At 39.1% G+C, this 19,694-nt stretch overlaps 2 protein-coding genes across 2 annotated transcripts; both read left to right on the plus strand.

Annotated features, from left to right (window-relative positions):
• Window positions 1-35: 35 nt before the first annotated feature.
• On the plus strand, window positions 36-1,168 carry LOC116557980 (transcription elongation factor A protein-like 8). Its single transcript, XM_032287807.1, has one exon. It carries the CDS (start codon window positions 203-205, stop codon window positions 539-541), a length of 339 nt encoding a protein of 112 aa, XP_032143698.1. The 5' UTR covers window positions 36-202; the 3' UTR covers window positions 542-1,168.
• A 4,797-nt stretch (window positions 1,169-5,965) lies between these two features.
• On the plus strand, window positions 5,966-16,529 carry LOC116557305 (multidrug resistance protein-like). Its single transcript, XM_032286763.1, has 3 exons — window positions 5,966-6,136; window positions 15,416-15,694; window positions 15,796-16,529. The coding sequence occupies exons 1-3, from the start codon at window positions 5,966-5,968 to the stop codon at window positions 15,883-15,885; spliced, it is 540 nt and encodes a 179-aa protein (XP_032142654.1). The 3' UTR covers window positions 15,886-16,529.
• Window positions 16,530-19,694: the final 3,165 nt, after the last annotated feature.

Genomic DNA, 19,694 nt, shown 5'->3' on the forward strand with positions numbered 1-19,694 from the left:
AAGGATTGTTCAATATATGAAAATCAATAGGCCTGTTTCCTGTAGCAGCTCCGTATTGCTGGAGAAGAAGAAAAGTGCCCAAGATCCTTTCAGGATATTTGGTTTTTTGGGCGCGACACAAATCGAGGTGACGGAAGAGAAGAAAATCCCCTGAATCCCTGCAGGATTACTTTATTCAAAAACGAAATAAAAAATACTCAATATGCAAAAGTCTTGTGAAGAAAATGACATGCCAAAGGCCAAGGAAGACCGCCCTTTGGAAGATGTACCACAGGAGGCAGAAGGAAATCCTCAACCTTCTGAAGAGGGTATAAGCCAGGAAGCAGAAGGAAACCCCAGAGGAGGGCCGTCTCAGCCTGGCCAGGGATTTAAAGAGGACACACCCGTTAGGCATTTGGACCCTGAAGAAATGATAAGAGGAGTAGATGAGCTTGAAAGGCTTAGGGAAGAGATAAGAAGAGTGAGAAACAAGTTTGTGATGATGCATTGGACGCAAAGACATTCACGCAGCCGTCCTTATCCTGTGTGCTTTAGGCCTTGAATTCATTTTTGCCTAATATTAAAATCTGGCCCCAGCTTTCTTTCTGTTAGCATTTTTTGATGTATCTTTGACCTCCATCTTACTTTTAATCATCTGATGAAACTTTGTTTTAGGTAGTTTCCTTAGTTCCAGCATCTCATTGGATTTTGGATTTTGACCCATTTTCCAGGTCTATTTTTCAATTAGAAATTTTCACACATTTGCATGGAAATATGTTCATTTCATATTGTAAAGTAAAGCGTAACAGTTTATGGCAAAGCAGCATATTTAATATCAGCTCACATATGCAGGATAAAATTCCAAACTTTGTGTGTGTGCGTGTGTGTATGCATACATCCATATAACATATATCAAAAACTTAACCTTAAGTTTATTTCTGTGTGCTGTGAAGTTTTAGTGGTTTTCTTCTTTTTTTCTTTTTGCTTATATGTATTTTTTAATGAACATGTGTCTCGCACAAAAAGAATTAAGGATTTTTTTTTTTACAAGTAAGAGTCAATCAGATAATTTGCAACCAGCTTATGAGGGCAATGGGGGCACCTAAACTCTTGATGATAAAAGAAATGTAAACCTCACATTACCTCTGGATCTCTTAGCCAGAGGAATAAACTGGCAATTATTACAGATTAAAAAAAAATTAGAAAATCAATAAGTGTATTCCATCATATAAACAGAACCAATGACAAAAACCACGATTATCTCAATAAATGCAGAAAAGGCTTTTGATAAAATTCAACATCCCTTCATGTTAAAAACTCTCAATAAACTAGATATTGATGGGATATATCTCAAAATCATAAGAGCTACTTATGACAAACCCATAGCCAACATCACACTTAATGGGCAAGAACTGGAAGCACACCCTTTGGAAACCAGCATATGACAAGGATCCCCTCTCTCACTTCTCTTATTCAACATAGTTTCAGAAGTTCTGGCCAGGGCAATCAGGCAAGACAAAGAAAAAAATGTGTATTCAAATAGGAAGAGAGAAAGTCAAATTGTCTGTGTTTGTAGATGACATGACTCTATATTTAGAAAATCCCATTGTCTCAGCCCAAAAACTCCTTAAGCTAATAAGCCACTTCAGCAGTCTCAGAATACAAAATCAATGTGCAATATCACAAGCATTCCTATACACCAACAATAGACAAGCAGGAAGACAAATCATGAATGAAATCCCATTCACAATTGCTACAAAGAGAATAAAATAGTTAGGGAGAGATAGCAAGGGAAGAAATGCCAGATATAGGTGATGGGGAGGAAGGCAGCACATCACACTGCCATGTGTGTACCTATGCAACAAACTTGCATGTTCTTCACATGTACCCCAAAACCTAAAATGCAATTTAAAAAAATTCTCCAGCTATTTCTTCAAAAAGAAAAAGAGAGAATAAAATATCTAGGAATACATCTAACACGGAACTTAAAGGACCTCTTCAAGGAGAACTACAATTGGTGTTCAAGGATATAAGAAAGGACACAAACAAATGGAAAAATACTCCATGCTCATGGATAAGAAGAATCAATATTGTGAAAATGGCAATACTGTAGTTTACATATTCAGTGCTATTCCTATCCAGCTACCATTGACTTTCTTCACAGAATTAGGAAAAAGCTGCTTTAAATTTCATATGGAACAAAAAAAAAACCCATATAGATGAGACAATTCTAAACAAAATGTACAAAGCTGGAGGCATCATGCTATCCAACTTTATAATGCAAGGCTACAGTAACCAAAAGAGAAGGATACTGGTACCAAAACAGATATATAGACCAATGGAGCAGAATAGAGACCTCAGAAATAACACCACACATTTACAGCCCTCTGATCTTTGACAAACCTGACAGAAACAAGCATGAGGAAAGGATATCCTATTTAATTAATAGTGCCAGGAAAACTGGCTGGGCATATACAAAAAACTGAAATGGGACTCCTTCCTTACACCTTATACAAAAATTAACTCAAGATGGATTAAAAACTTAAATGTAAAACCAAAAACCATAAAGACTCTGGAAAAAAAAACCCAGGCCATACCATTCAGGACACAGGTACGGGCAAAGACTTCATTATGAAAACAGAAACAATTGCAAGAAAAGCCAAAGCTGACAAATGGAATCTAATTAAAGTAAAAAGCTTCTACACAGCAAAAGAGGCTATCATTAAAGTATCCAGGCAACCTACAGAATGGGAGAAAAATTTTGCAATCTACCCATCTGACAAAGGTCTAGTATCCAGAATTTAAAGAAACATAAACAAATTCACAAGAAAAAAAATCAAAAAGTGGGGAAAAAATATGAATGGACACTTCTCAAAAGAACATTGATGCAGCCAACAAACGTATGATTGGGAGGCCAAGGTGGGCAGATCACTTGAGGTCAGGAGTTCAAGACCAGCCTGACTAACATGGTGAAATCCTGTCTCTACAAAAATTAGCCAGGCGTAATGGTGGGTGCATGTATTCCCAGCTACTCTAGAGCCTGAGGCAGGAGTCATTTGAATCTGGGAAGCAGAGGTTGTATGAGCCGAGATCACGCCATTGCACTCCAGCCTGGGTGACAGGGTGAGACTCCGTCTCAAAAGAAAAAAAAAAAGTCCATCTTCCAAGGGCACCAAGTCCATATGTTTTTTTTTTTTCTTTTTTCCTTTCCTTTTTTTTTTTTCTTTTTTCTTTTTTTGAGACAGTCTTGCTCCATCACCAGGTGTCAGGTTGGAGTGGAGTGGTGTGATCCTGGATAACTGCAACCTCTGCATCCTGGTTTCAAGCAATTCTGCTGTCTCAACCTCCCAAGTAACTGGGGCTACAGATGCGTGCCACCATGCCCAGCTAATTTTTGTATTTTTAGTAGAGACGGGGTTTCACCATGTTGGCCAGGATGGTCTCAATCTCTTGACCTCGTGATCCACCTGCCTCGGCCTCTCAAAGTGCTGGGATTACACGCGTGAGCCACTGCACCCGGCCCAAGTCCATATGTTTTTAAGGCAAGTTCTATCAAATCTACAATGAACTGATGATTCCTACATTATACAAGTTCTTCCAAAAAATAAAACAAAATAATCTAATTTATTTTACAAAGATAATATAATGTTAATGATCACACTGGACCAACTCACATATTATTAAAATTATAGGTTAATATTAAAGATATACATGAAAATTTTCTAAATAAAAATCAATTAATTGAATCTAACAATTTGTAAAAATGACTAACAGTGTTTATTTTAAGCATGCAAGGATGTTCCAATATCAGAAAAATCCACTAGTGTAATATGTTGCATTAACACAATAAAGGTGGAAAAATATTGGATATTCTTTCAACTACATGTATTAAAGTTATTTGGTGATATCATGCAAATTTCTGATATATACTTTAAGAAAATTCAGAGTAAAAATAATATCTTCTTCAACCTATTAAGGTTATCCAAACCCCAGAAAAGTATGTATAATTAAGTGATTTATTGGAAGCATTCTTATTAAGTACTAGAATATAACTGCTATTACTGTCAGTATTAAATTTAATGTAAAGGCAATATTCTGTGCAGAAAATAATAAAAACAATAACAAAATGTTAGAAAAGATAAAAATAAATTTAGATTTTTCTCAATGGAAAATTTTTTATAAACCTAAATACATTTTAACAAATATTGGAATAAGAAAGTTGAGCAAAGAAGCTTAAACAAGATCAATGTATTAGCTATTGTAGACCTTATGGAAATGAAACATTATAAAGATATGCAAAGTTGGTTTGCACTAACCAGAGTTTATGTAAAATTAAATATGTTTTAACATTATAAAAAAATAGATAGGCCTGGTGCGGTGGCTCACGCTTGTAATCCCAGCACTTTGGGAGGCCGAGGCGGGTGGATCATGAGGTCAAGAGATCGAGACCATCCTGGTCAACATGGTGAAACCCCGTCTCTACTAAAAATACAAAAATTAGCTGGGCATGGTGGCGCACGCCTGTAGTCCCAGCTACTCGGGAGGCTGAGGCAGGAGAATTGCTTGAACCCAGGAGACAGAGGTTGCGGTCAGCCGAGATCGCGCCATTGCACTCCAGCCTGGGTAACAAGAATGAAACTCCGTCTCAAAAAAAAAGAAAAATTGATAATTCTACCTTGGATTGCCAGCAGCACTAAGAAGACCAAGTTTTATTCCAGTCACTGTGGTATTAGGCACAATAACATGAGTTGTAGTTCTACCTCTGTGAGATTTTGGAATAATATCCTCTCCGTTTTTGGATGTCAGAAACAATATTACAGTGATGTTGTATACTTCCTGCGATATTGAGAGTATAACCTACTAAACATTTTTTGTATTTTTAGTAGAGATGGTGTTTCACCATGTTGGCCAGGCTGGTCTTGAACTCCCAACCTCAGGTTATCTGCCCACCTCACCCTCCCAAAGTGCTGGGATGATAGGCATGAGCCATTGTGCCTGGCCTGCTTCTATTATTATTACATTGAAAAATATAATGAAATACTTAGACAACTCATCATAATGTAGAATCAGTGAGAGCCTCAGCTAGTTATGCCGAAACTAGATGGTCCCTCTGGGGGCAATGGGAGGCTGTGATAGATCATCAGGCATTAGATTTTCATAAGAAGCATACAGCTGCAGGGCATGGTGGCTCATACCTGTAACCCCAGCACTTTGGGAGGCTAAAGCAGGTGGATCCTGAGGTCAGGAGTTTGATATCAGCCTGGCCAATATGGTGAAACCCTGTCTCCACTAAAAAAATACAAAAATTAGCCATGTGTGGTGATATGTGTCTGTAATCCCAGCTACTTGGGAGGCTGAGGCAGGAGAATTGCTTGAACGCAGCAGGCAGAGGTTGCAGTGAGCCAAGATCATGCCATTCCACTCCAGCCTGGGTAATGAGAGCAAAACTCCATCTCAATAAATAATAATAATAATAATAGAAGTGAAGTGCATAATAAATGTAATGTGCTTGAATCATCCTGAAACCAACCCCCTGCCCCCAGGTCCATGGAAAAATTGTCTTCTACAAAACTGATCCCTGGTGCCAAAAAGGTTGGGGACCACTGCTCTACAGGTCTCAAAATATAGCCTGTGCCCCTCAAATAGGTATAACTATTACATATCAATAAAAACTAAAATAAACCAATTAAAATTTAAAATAAAAAAAAAGTAGGACTGAAAAGTTACCACTGGATCGTGGAATAGGAAAATGAATGGTATCCTCATTAAAGGTGGTCTCAGTGGAGAAAAAGAACAGAAGTTGGACTCAGATGGATACAGAGAGTGAGTGGGAGACAGAGTAGCTTGGGATGTGCTGGTAACTCCTCCAGGAAGTGTGCTGGGAAGGGGAGAAGTGAGGCTGGTAAGGATGGTGGGGATGCTGGCTTGGGATGGGCAGATGTGCCCCGACCTGCTCCTGCCTGGGCTCCCCAGTTTCACCCTGTAGATGCAGACTCAGGACAGTGTTCCTTTTGTGGCCACAGGGCATGAATCTCTCAGGGGCCAGAAGCAGCAGCTGAGCCTCACCCAGGCTGTGTACAGAAAGGCAGCTGTGTACCTGCTGGATGACCCCCTGGTGGCTTTGGACGCCCACGTCAGCCAGCACATCTTCAACCAGGTCATTGGGCATGGTGGCTACTCCAGGGAACAGTAAGTTTGGGAACATATGTCAGAAGGCACAGGGCAAAGGCAGAGGATGCTCTTAGCATCCAGTCCTAACCCAAGTTTCTCTCACCGCCCCCTTCCACTTGAGTCCAATTTTCCTCTTTGTATTAGTCGGCTTTTGCTGTGATGATGCTACATAACAAACAACTCCTCAGATTTGATCAGCTTACAACAGCAGCTGTTTTTGCTTATGTGTCTGTGGCTTAACTACTACAACTCTGCCTTGGATGATTGGACTGGGTCAGGTGGACTCTTTGTCTTCTTGAGATAGGCTGAAGGAGTCCCCTCTGTCTATTTGGAAATGCTATTTTCAAGAAAGATGGCAGGAGCACAAGAAGGGGAGCTCTCCCCACTCTGAGTCCAGGGAAAATACTCACCCCCCTACCCACTGCTCCAGGAGGCTGGCCAAGCACATGTGTATAACTTTTCTTACTTTCTTTCCCCTTCCCTTTGTTCTTCTTTCCCATCCCCTACCTCCCTCTTTTTCTCTCTCCTCTCTCCTCCCTCCCTCTCTCCCTTCCTTTCTTTCCTCTTTTTGTTGGAGTCTTGCTCCATCACCTAGGATGAAATGCAATGGTGTAATTTCAGCTCACTGCAACCTCCACCCCCCAGTTTCAAGTGATTCTCATGCCTCAGTTTCCCAAGTAGCTGTGACTACAGGTGTGTGCCACCATACCAAGCTCATTTTAGTATTTTTAGTAGACAGGGCTTAGCCATGGTGACCTGGCTGGTCTTGAACTCCTGACCTCAAGTGATCCACCTGCCTTGGCCTCCCAAAGTGCTTGGATTACAGGCATGAGCCATGGAATGTGGCCACGTGTGTGTTAACTTCTAACCCTTCCCTGCCCAGACACAGATTCTCATTACCCATGTCCTCTACATCCTGCTCCAGGCTGATTGGATCGTGGTGCTGGCAGATGGGGCCATTGTAGAGATGGGGTCCAACCAGGAGCTTCTGCACAAGAAGGGGGCCCTCATGAATCATCTGGATCAAGCCAGACAGCTAGGAGACAGAGGAGAAAGAGGTACTAGGTGGGCTTTGATTCTCTGTGCCTGGCTCTTGCAACCCTTGGGGAAAAAGCCTCAAAGGGTCCTACTGGCAAGAGCAGATGGCTCTGGTCACACCCTCCCTGCAGGCTTATGCCCAGAAGCAGACAGCTCTCCAATAGGTCACCACTCTCCAAGAAGAGCCAATAACACCATCTATGAGCCAGGGGCTGTGCTAAGCGCTTCTGTAAAAAATACACTATTTCATTTGATTCTCACCATACCCTCAGAGGCATGTGAAGTTACTGATGTCATTTTACAGATGAGCAAAGAGAGAAATCAGTTGCCCAAGGTCACCAGATTAGAACTTGAGTGTGTCCAACACCAGAGTCTATGCTTGCAGTTGCTATGGAGACAGCACAAGAAGTTTTTAGTGCCTAGAAAGCTACGAGATGCCAGCTAGAGTTTCTAATAATCCAAAGAACGCAAAGTACACTGGACACATGACAAGGTTCTGGGAGTAAAGTTGCCAAGCCAAGCTCACCCACAATGACTGAAAAGCAGCAACTCATAGCACCTCACATATATTAGCTCACTGAATCATCTTAATGCCCCTGTGAGGCTGGTACTAGAATCATTTCCATTTCACAGATGAGGAAACTGAGTCACTTTAGCCTTTTTCAGTTTTTAGCTTAGCACAGAGGTCTCAAATTTAGCTCTTCCATATTGCTGTTGATGTAAGCCTTGTTTTCTTAATGCAATTCCCTGGACATTTTCTCATCTTAACCTTTTTATTTTTATTTTATTTTTTTGGGACAGAGTCCCGCTCTGTCACCCAGGCTCGAGTGCAGTGGCACGATCTCAGCTCACTGCTACCTCCACCTCCTGGGTTCAAGTGATTCTCCTGCCTCAGCCTCCCAAGTAGCTGGGACTACAGGCACCCCCCACCACGCCTGGCTAATTTTTGTATTTTTAGTAGAGATGGGGTTTCACTATATTGGCTAGGCTGTTCTTGAACTCCTGACCTTGTAATCTGCCTGCCTCAGCCTCCCAAAGTGCTGGGATTACAGGTGTGAGCCACCATGCCCAGTCTCTTTTTATTCTTAATTGCTTACTATCACAAGGCTTAATTTATTTGTGGGGCAGAGATCTGGAGGGTGAGATGTCAGCAGGACATATGGAAATTTCTCCTACTTCCTTCAAGTTCAGTAATGTATAAATAAGTTTTTGTTTTGTTTTGTTTTTCAGAATCTGGTTGTTGTACAGTAGAAGGGTGTTTCAGAGCATTTAGCTCAGCATTTTGTTGAAGGAGAAAATTCCTTTTAACTTACTTTAAAAAAAAAAAAGATTCAATTTTTTTAGAAGTTTTACATTTGCACAAAAACTGTGAATATTGTAGAGAGAGTTCCCATGTACCCTGCACGTAGTTTTCCCTATTATTAAGATCTTACATTAATATGGTTAAATTGAATTTAACCATATTAATGTTAAATTAATATGGCCTGCAATTAGTAGGCCATTACTAATACATTATTATTAACTGAAGTCCATAGTTTATTCAGATTTCCTTGTTTTTTACCTAATGTCTTTTCCTGCTCTAGGGTTTGGTCCAGTATATCACTGATGTGGTTAGGCTTTGTGTTTTCACCCAAACCTCATCTTGAATTGTAATCCCCATAATCCCTATGTGTTGAGGGAGAGACCTGGTGGGAGGCAATTGGATCATGGGAGTGGTGTCCTCCATGCTGTTCTTGTGATAGTGAGTGAGCTTTCATGAGATCCAATAGTTCTATAAGTGTCTGACATTTCCTCTTTCACATGCTCACTCTCTCTCCTGCTGCCATGTAAGACATGCCTGCTTTCCCTTCTGCAATGATTGTAAGTTTCCTGGGGACTCCCCAGCCATGTAGAACTTTGAGTCAATTAAACCTCTTACCCTTATAAATTACCCAGTCTTGGGTATTTTTTAATAGCAATGTAAGAACAGACTAATATAATCACTTTACAAAGTTGTCATGTCTCTTTAAGCCCCTATTGGCTGTGACAGTTTCACAGCCTTGTTTTGGATTGCCTTGGCCATTTTGAGGAGTGCTGGTTGGATATTTTGTAGGATACCCCTCTATTGGAAATTTTTAGTGTAAAATATACATAAAATTTACCATGTCAACCGTGTTTTAATACACAATTTGGTAGCCTTAAGTGTAATATATTCACAAGGTTGTGCAATGATTTTATCATTATGCATTCTCAGAACTTTTTCATCATCTCAAACAAACTCTGTACTCATGAAAAAATAACTCCCTATTTCCCTCTCTCCCTAGTCCCTGGTAAACTCTGTTTTCTGTCTCTATAAATTAACCATTTGTAGGCACCTCATGCAAGTGGAATTATATAATATTTGCCCTTTTGTGTTTGGCTTATTTCCCTTAGCAAAATGTTTTCAAGGTTCATTCATGTAGTAGCATGTCTCAGAATTTCATTCCTTTTTTTTTTTTTTTTTTTGTTAAGGCTGAATACTATTGTGTTGTCCATTCTATGTATACACAAATTTTGTTTTTTATCATTTTATTAGTTACAAGAGAGTTTTATTTCTTCTTTTGGATTTTCTGTTTTTAAATTTTCTTTATAGACATTCATGTCATCTATACACAAAGATTGTTTACTTCTTCCCTCCTTATCTGTATACTCTATTTCCTTTTGTTGTCTTATTTCACTAGCTAGAACTTCAGATGTAATGTTAAATAATAATGATGATAAAGGACATGTTTTTGTTCTTCCTGATCTTGGGGAGCATTAAGCTGTAGATTTTTTGTGGATGTTCTTTTTCAAGTTGAGGATACTTCCCACTAGTCCTAGTTTTCTGAAAATTGGTACCTTCAAGGGTGTTGGATTTTGTCAAATGCTTTTGCTGCATGAATTTATCTGGATCCTATAATTTTTCTTCTTCAATCTCTTAATGTGCTGTGTACATTGATTGATTTTAGAATATTGAACCATCCTCGTATACTGAGAATAAATTCCACTTCCTCATGTTGCATAATTCTGTTTAGACATTGTTGGATTACATTGGCTAAAATTTTATTAAGGATTTAAAAATCTGTATTCATAAGGGATTCCAGTCTGTAGTTTTCCTACAATGTCATTAACTGCTCTTAATATTAGGGTAATGCTAGATTCATAGAATGAATTGGGAAGTGCTCCTTCTGCTTCTATTTTCAAAGAAAAGATTAGGTAGACTTGATATTTTTTCCTTAAATGTATGTTAAAATTTACCAGAGAAAGGCCGGGCGCAGTGGCTCACGCCTGTAATCCCAGCACTTTGGGAGGCCGAGGCGGGTGGATCACGAGGTCAAGAGATCGAGACCATCCTGGTCAACATGGTGAAACCCCGTCTCTACTAAAAATACAAAAATTAGCTGGGCATGGTGGCGCACGCCTGTAGTCCCAGCTACTCGGGAGGCTGAGGCAGGAGAATTGCCTGAACCCAGGAGGCGGAGGTTGTGGTGAGCCAAGATCGTGCCATTGCACTCCAGCCTGGGGAACAAGAGTGAAACTCCGTCTCAAAAAAAAAAAAAAAAAAAAAAATTTACCAGAGAAACCATCTGGGACTGGTGTTTTCTTTCTTGGAAGGTTATTGATTCAACATCCTTGCCTACTCAGATTATCTATTTCTCCTTGCATGAGTTTTAGTAGTTTGTATCTTTCAAGTAATTGCTCCGTTTCATCTACTTTATTAAATTTTGGGGCATAGAGTTCATAGTATTCTTTGATAATCCTTTTAATTTTCCTGGGACAATTAATGATGACTTATATCGCATTTCTAATATTGGTACTACATTGCTTATATTTTTAAATTTTCTGTATATTATGATGTTTTGACATCTTTAAAAAAATCCTTTCTGGCTTGGGAGAAACTGCACCCTCCTGAGGCTAGCCAATTCATAGCTAAGCAAAGGGACTTATCCAGGGAGCATGGCTTTGATATATAAAAAACTAAATATCAAGCCATACCTCCTCTGTCTGGCCCATATACAACAGGCCTTCCTCTGTCTTAACCATTGCAGAGACACCTACCAGATAACTAGGGACAACTGCATACTCCAAGGCCCTCTGAAATTATTCATACTAGCCAGTCCTAATCTGTTTACTCTACCCTACCTTGCTTTTCCTGTGGAAACTTCAATAGAGGCTCTAGTCAAGGCTTTTCTCTGGCTCCTGTTTTCTGCCTCCTGACTAACTACCCCAAGGCTTCCCCATGTAACCCTGTATGGCATGGCATGGCTCCTATTTCTAGGACCTGTGAGTATAATAAATGTTGTTTTCCTCTCATGGACACACTTAAGTGACCATCACAGAAAATAACACAAAACAGGCTATTTGGATCTTCTCTTTTTCTTGGTTAGTACAGCTATAAGTTTATTGATTTTAACTAGATTCTGGTTCCTGTAATTTTCTCTATTGTTTCCCGGTTTCAGTTGCATTGATTTATGATCTAATGTTTATTGTTACTTTTCTTTTGCTTTCTTCAAGCTTAATATTTTTCCTTTAGCTGCTGAAGGTAGACATTCAGATAGAGTTTTTCTTCTTCTCTAATACATGCATTGAATGCTAAGCACTCCAAGCACTGCTTTCAGAGCATTCCATGGGTTTTGATAAGTTATATTTCAATTTTTATATAGTTCAAAATGTTTTTTAATTCTTCTATTTACCTGATCCATGTATTATTTAGAAGTGTGGGTTTAATTTGCAGATATTTTGTGGTTTTCCAGCTGTTCCATTACTGATTTTTAGTTTACTTTTATTGTGTTCTGGGACCACAGTTTGTATAATTTCTGTTATAGGTTAAAGTGTGCTACCTCCCCCTCCGTACCATATATTGAAGTCTGAACACCCAGTACCTGTGAATATGGTCTTTACAGATGTAATCAAGTTACGATATGGTCATTAGGGTGGCCAAAATCCAATATTACTGGAGTCTTTATGAAAAGCAGGAATGCCATGCAAACACAAAAACACCAGGGGAAATGCTACGTGATTAGAGGCAGAGAGAGGTTGTGGTGATGCAGCTGCAAGCCAAGGAATGCCAAGGAGTGACAGCCACCACCAGAAGCTAGAAAGAGGCAAAGAAAGATTCTCCCCTGCATGTTTCAAGCAAAAAATAGTCCTTCTGATACTGTGGTTTTGGACTTCTAGCCTCCAGACCTACAAGAAAATACATTTCTGTTGTTTTAATCCACTCACTTGGTGGTACTTTGTTACAGCTACCCTTAACTATATAATTTCTATTCTTTTAAATTTATTAATGTGTGTTATGGCCCAGAATGTGTTCTAGCTTGGTGACATTCCATGAGACCTTGAGAAAAGTCTGTATTCTGCTGTTATTGAACTGAGTATGCTATAAATGTCAATTAAATCAAGTTGATTGATGGTGCTGTCTAGAGCAACTCTTGCCGATTTTCTGCCCGCTTAACTTATGAATTACTGAAGGAGTAGTGTTGAAGCCTCTAAATATAATAATGGATTTGTCTATTTCTCTTTGCAAATCCAATCAGTTTTGGCCTTATGCATTTTGACACTGTTAGGAGCATATATACCAGGATTGTTCTGTCCCCTTGGAGAACTGACACTATCATTAATGGAGCTCTTTGTCCCTGATAATTTTCCTAGTTCTGATGTCATCTTTGTTTGAAATTAATATAGCTACTCCAGCTTCCTTTTGATTAATGCTAACATAGTCTTCCTTTCTTTATCCATTGATGTTATTAATAATTTGTTATTTTTAAGATGTTTTAACAGCTTGAGTGATTTATTTCACGTACGTATATTTACCCATATAAAGTGTACTATTACTTGGCTTTCAGTGTATTCACAGAGTTGAACACCATCAACCCAATCAATTTTAAATTTTTTTCACTAGCATCCCCCAAACCCTGCAACTCCTTAGCCAATCTTCCATTATTTGCCAAGCCTAGGCAACTACTAATCTACTTCTGTCTCTCTAGATTTGACTTTTCTGAACATTTCCTATAATATGCAGTTATATTGAAACAGAATCCTATAGTATGTGATCTTTTGTGAATGACATTAGATAATAGTTGGTCTTTTGTGAATGGCTTCTTTCACTTAGTATAATAGATTGAAGGTTCATCCATATTGCTGTATATATATGCTTTATTAGTTTTTGTTTCTGAATAATATTCCATTGTATGAATATACCAGTTTTTATTCAACCACTAATCAGTTTATGACCATTATGGGTTTGTTTTATATTTTGGCTATTATGAAGAATCCTGCTATAAACATTTGTATACTGTATATACTTTTTGTGTGCATTATGTTTTCATTTTGCTTGAGTGTATACTTTGTAGTGGTTGCTGGATTATGTGGTAACTGTGTATAAACTATTGAAGAATGGCTAGATCATTTTTCACAGTGGCTGTGCAATTTTCACATCCTTACTAACAGTTTATGAGGGTTCGAGTTTCTCTACATCCTTCTCTACACTTGTTATTGGCCATCTTTTATTGATTGATTGATTGATTTGGGATGGAGTCTCCCTCTGTTGCCCACGCTGGAGTGCAGTGGTGTGATCTCTGCTCACTGCAACCTCTACCTTCTGGGTTCAAGTGATTCTCCTGCCTCAGACTCCTAAGTAGCTGAGATTACAGGCATGTGTCACCATGCCCGGCTAATTTTTTGTATTTTTAGTAGAGACTGGGTTTCACCATGTTGGCCAGGCTGGTCTAAAACTCCTGACCTTGGGTGATCCACATGCCTTGGCCTCCCGAAGTGCTGGCATTACAGGTGTGCCACTGCACCTGGCTTTCCATCCTTTTGGACAGCCGTTTTGGTGGGTGTCAAGTGGCATTTAATTTTGGTTTTAATTTTCATTTCCTTGAAGACTAACAATATTGAGCATCTTTTCATGTTCTTTTTGGCTATTTGTATATGTTCTTTGGACAAATCCCTATTCAAGATTCTTTGCCCATTTTTAACATGGGTTGTCTATTTTATTTATTTATTATTTTGAGACAAGGTCTCACTCTGTAACCCAGGCTTGTGTGCAGTGGTGTGACCATGGCTTTCTGCAGCCTTGATGTCCCAGGCTCAAGCGATCCTCCCATCTCAGTCTCCTGAGCAGTTGGGACTATAGGCATGCACTACTGGACCCAGCTAATTTTATTTATCTATTTCCTTTTTTTTTTTTTTTTTTTTCTGTAGAGATGGAGTCTCACTCTGTTATCTTGGCTGGTCTGGAACTTCCAGGCTCAAGTGATCCTCCTGTCTTAGCCTCCAAAGTGCTGAGATTAAAGGCTTCAACCACTGCACCCACCTGTTTTTGAATTTTAATAGATCTTTATATAGTCTAGACATAAGTTATTTATCAGACACATAATTTGCAAGAATTTCCCCTCCCTGTAGTTTGTCTTACTTTATTTATGGTATTTTTTGGAACAAACGGTTTTTAGTTTTGATAATGTCTAGTTTATCTATTTTGCTTTTCTTTTTTCTTTTTTTTTGGTAATGCTTTTAGTTGTCCTAGCTAAGAATCCATCAAAGATTCTTAGAATTGTAATTAATTCAAGGTCATAAAGATTTAAACCAACAGTTTCTTTGAAGAGCTTTAGAGTTTTAGCTCCTACGTTTAGGTCTTTGATCCATTTTAATTTTTGTACATGATGTGAGGTAAGGATCTAACTGCACTGTTTTGCACTAGGATATCCAGTTGTCTCCCCATCTGTTGAAGATGATCCTTTTCCCATTGAATGGTCTTGCACCCTTGCTAAAGATCAGTTGACCATACACACATGAAGGTTTATTTCTGGACGTCCATTTTATTCCAAAACAATTGGAATTATTAACTGCTTACATGTTTCAGGCATGATCCTAAGCATGAATTCATTTGCTTCTCACAACAACTGTGAAGTGGGCACTATTCTCATTCCCTTTTGACAGGTGAAGTGGCCAAGATACAGTGTTTTGCCCAAAGCCACATAAGTAACTACTAAGTGGCAGTGCCAGTGTAAGAATTTAGGTTGACTAACTTGAGAGCCTGAGATCTTAGCCCTGCATGCTGTAAATAAAAGTTAGAAGTCAAAACTTCAGAATTCCACTGAAGAGTTCACTTTAAGCAAACGGAGTGAAGGTCAGAGTAGCCACTAAGGGTTTTAAAAGCAAAACAGGGAGGGACTTCCTCACCAGCTTGCTTTCTGTGGCGTAGCGGCAATGGATCTGCCTTTTTTAGTTAAAACTCGTACAACACCGCCCCCACAAGTTGATAATTTGCACTGGCTGTAAGTCGAATTTGCACTTAGTTCCTGGGGCAGTGCTGAGTGGTGCGAGCAAGGGTTCGGGCCCATTGCCAGAGCCTCCTGCCGCTTTCCGCACAGAACTTGGGAGTGGGAAGGCATCAGCCGGACTCGAGGTTGCCCGGGATGCGGAAACTCTAGCAGGAAGATGCCTCCTTGCCTCGGTAACTGCGTCGCAGTTGCCGAAGATGGCGGGGAGAGGTCTTTGTCTCAGGGTCGGTCCAACTCCAGGCTCCTGGGGAGAGTCTGGGCTCCGGAGACTAGGACGCCTAACCTCCTTTATCTTTGGGTCTGAAACTCTCTGCCTCTTTTACAGAGAAGCAGCAGTCCAGGGACTCCACTCCTGCCACCAGTTCAGCAACCCTCTACACCTGGACCCGACCTTCTTGCTTTGGAGAAAGAGTAAAAGTAAGAAATTCAACGGCTGAGCTTTTCTTTTTCTTTCATCTAAATGAGGCTGCTTACAAGTACTTTTTCTGAACACTGGCTGGATCTTCAGGACCACTCACTCTGCAGCATTCCCTTCTCATCATCTAGTTCACTCGCTGTTTATCCTTTCTCTTTCACCTGAGCAGTTCACCTGCATCTTAGAAGATATTTGAAGTGGGTGAAAATTTAGCCCAAGTAAACAGGAATGTGCTTTTGGAAGTTATTTGAGTAGCAGGAATTGCCACGAATAGTTCAGTTTCTAGTTTAGGTTATTTTGCTTAGTAGTAAGTTCATAGAGTTTACCTTATGTATCTTTCCTTTACATTGGTTTCTAAATTGAAAACATGCTTCCGAGTGCAATCAGAATTACTGTTCTCGTTCAAATTTTCCTTATCTGGTCTCAGTATAATTACAAGTATCTTGACAAACTTTCATTCTTGGCCCATTCCACTCATCATCCCTAAATTTTCACACAGCAGCCAACGTAATCTTTTAATTTGATCATGCAATTCCTTTGCTTAAAACTCTACAGTGGTTTCCTGATGCACTTTAAAAGCTCCTCCTACCACCTTTTTACTTGATCTTATTCCCGCTCCCATTTCCACCCCTAAAACTCTCCAGTTTAACTGGAATTTTAGTCCGAAAACTTTCAGGTTTTTTTTGTCTCAGGAAAAAGACAATTCACACACACCTTCGACCTGTATTGTGAGTGGCCTTCTTTGACTATGCTAAGTGGGCTCCCTTGTTGGTCTTTTTCATCATCTTACTGATTTTTCTTTCTAGTTAGCATAATTTGTTACAATAGATGCATTTGTTAATTTCCTTTTTGTCTGTCTTTTCCACTGGACTGTTAAGTTCCAAGGGCAGAGACCATGTCTGTTTTATTTGCCTTTGTGCATACCCTTATAAAACACTGTCTTTTGGGCCAGGCGCGGTGGCTCACGCCTGTAATCCCAGCACTTTGGGAGGCTGAGGTGGGTGGATCATGAGGTCAAGAGATCAAAACCATCCTGGTCAACATGGTGAAAACCCGTCTCTACTAAAAATACAAAACATTAGCTGGGCATGGTGGTGCACGCCTGTAGTCCCAGCTACTTGGGAGGCTGAGACAGGAGAATTGCTTGAACCCAGGAGGCGGAGGTTGTGGTGAGCACAGATCGTCCCATTGCACTCCAGCCTGAGTAACAAGAGTGAAACTCCGTCTCAAAAAAAAAAAAAAAAAAGTGTATTTTAACAACTCCCTTTCTTTTCAATTTAATACAAAATAAGTAGTTTAAAATTTGGAAATAGTTGGGAGTTTGTATCAGAGGGTTAAACTAGAGTTACCGCATGATCTACATATGATGTATATTTAAAATTAAAGCATATTTGAAATTAAAACTGAAGAGTACTAGTTTAGATGAGCTATACACCAATTTGCCACAGGAAGTAGGAAGATAATCATATCTTCTTCTCTCTGATCAAATAGGCCTATTATCCCAGTTCACAAGTGTACTTAAGCAACTTCATCTGTGGTCTATATATACTTATCAGCTGTGCATGAATCAAAACGGTTATTTTCATATTATTATACATATAGTATTAAATACCTGGATTAGATTTGTCAGTTATTTGAGAGTATATTTTGCACCTGGCTCTGGTGCATCGTTAGGGATATAGTCCTGCTTAAAATAAGAAATACATAGGGACTATTATTCTAAAGCGAGATAGCTAAACAGTATTACATGGTGTCCAGGTGTTACTTGTTCTGTTGTCTGTACTCTGAGTTGTGCACACGTGAAGCACATGAACGGGGTAACTCTCTACACTACCTGAATCTTCTAGAGTACTTCTGTGTCAGGTAGAAGAGTAAAATCTCTGGCCATCCCTGTAAGCAAGAATATGAGATTATAACAGTATGGTATCTATTTTGCCACCTGTTGTCTTGGCATTAGTCATTAGAACGCTACTTCCCAGGGACCTAAATCCAAAACCTTTTGCAATTCTGCTCCTGTTGGGGGAAATAATCACTATTTGAGAGGATAGGCTAAGGAAGATGCTAATCACTCAAGTGGATAGATTTTTCAAGCTTCATTCCTGTATTATAATACCAATAGCTAAACAATAAGATTACATGATAACTGGTAGGGCAAGCCCCCTCATAGGTCTCAGTTACATTGGATTTACAGATTAATTTGCAGATAATGGATTTATTTATGCTACTGAATCTTCCACGAATATGATACTTCTCCATTTACAGGTTTTTTTTTTAACCTTTAATAGTGTTTTGTTTTACTACATAAAATTCTTGCATATATAATTTGCTTCAAGATGCTGAATAGTTTTTGTTGCTGTATAATGAGTGGAATTTTTTCAATTATATTTTCTAATTGGTTATAAATGTAGGATTTTTAGATGTTGATGCTACATCTGTATTTACTTACACGCACAGATCTTAGTCCTGCTGGACTCTTATTCATTCTACGAAGTCCCTTGGATTTTTGATGAAGACAGTTATATACAAATTATGATCATTTTCTCCCTTGATAATTCTCTTGCATTCTCTCTTTTTCTCTATTTAGGACTTCCTGTGTGATATGGAATAGAAAAAGTGATGGTGAGCTTCCTTACCTTGTTTATGATTTTGAGAAGCCCACTTTTAATAATCACTACATTTGAGGTTTGCTCTAGGTTTTTGGTAGATTCTTTTTTTGTGTTTAAAATTCTTCCCCTTAATTCCTAATTTGAATGAGTGTTAAATGTATCAAAACTTCTTTTTTCCCCAATTAATTCAGGTGGTCATATGTTCTTTTTCCCTCCTTTAATGCTTTACCATACTGAACTGCAAGGGCAGCTTTCTTGTTTTCCTTTAAAGACTGCTAGATTTGATTGGCATAATTTTTAATGTAGTTTTTTACATCTATGAACAAAAGTGAAGATTTATCTGTTTTGTTGGTCTTTTCAGAGAACCAGCTTTAGTTTTCTTGGTAATCTGTGCTACTGTAAAATTTCATTAATCTTTATAAAGAAAGACAGGTGGTCTAACTTGGATGTATTAATTTTTTTTTCTTTTTAGTTTCTTGACCTCATTTATTGTTTTCTTATTTTTTAATAAATATATTTAAGTCTTTAACTTTCTCTCCAACTATAGCTTAACTACATTCCAGGACTTCTTTTGATGTATATTTCTCTTATGGTTATTAAGTTATAAATATTATGTGGTTTTCATAGTGATTATTTAGAAGTGTGTTTTTTTAGTTTGCAAGCGCATAGAGTTGTTTACTGTTGTCTGCTTTTTACTTTTCTAAGTATGTATGTGACAGGGTCCTGCTCTGTTGCCCAGGCTGAAGTGCAGTGGTGAAATGATGGCTCACTGCAGCTTTGAACTCCTGGGCTCAAGAGGTTCTCCCATCTCAGCCTCCCAAGGATCTGGGACTACAGGCACATGCCACCATGCCAGGCTAACTTTTTTTTGTTTGTTTTTGAGGCAGGGTCTCACTCTGTTGCACAGATTGGAGTGCAATGGTGTGATCTCAGCCCACTGCACCCTTCACCTCCCAGGATCCTAAGTACCTGGGACTATAGGCATGTGCTAGCATGCACAGGTAATTTTTGTATTATATTTTTTTGTAGAGAAGATGTTTTGCCATGTTGCCCAGGCTGGTTTTTAACTCCTGGACTCAAATGATCTGCCTGCCTCAGCCTCCCAAAGTATTATTATTCTGATTTAGATTACAGGCATGAGCCCCCATGCCCAGCCTAGTTTATTTTAAATTGCATTATGATTAGGGAATTGATAAGATACTA

Source organism: Sapajus apella, unplaced genomic scaffold (assembly GCF_009761245.1).
Source record: "Sapajus apella isolate SASKATOON/1434 unplaced genomic scaffold, GSC_monkey_1.0 scaffold2, whole genome shotgun sequence".
Taxonomy (NCBI): Eukaryota; Metazoa; Chordata; class Mammalia; order Primates; family Cebidae; genus Sapajus; species Sapajus apella.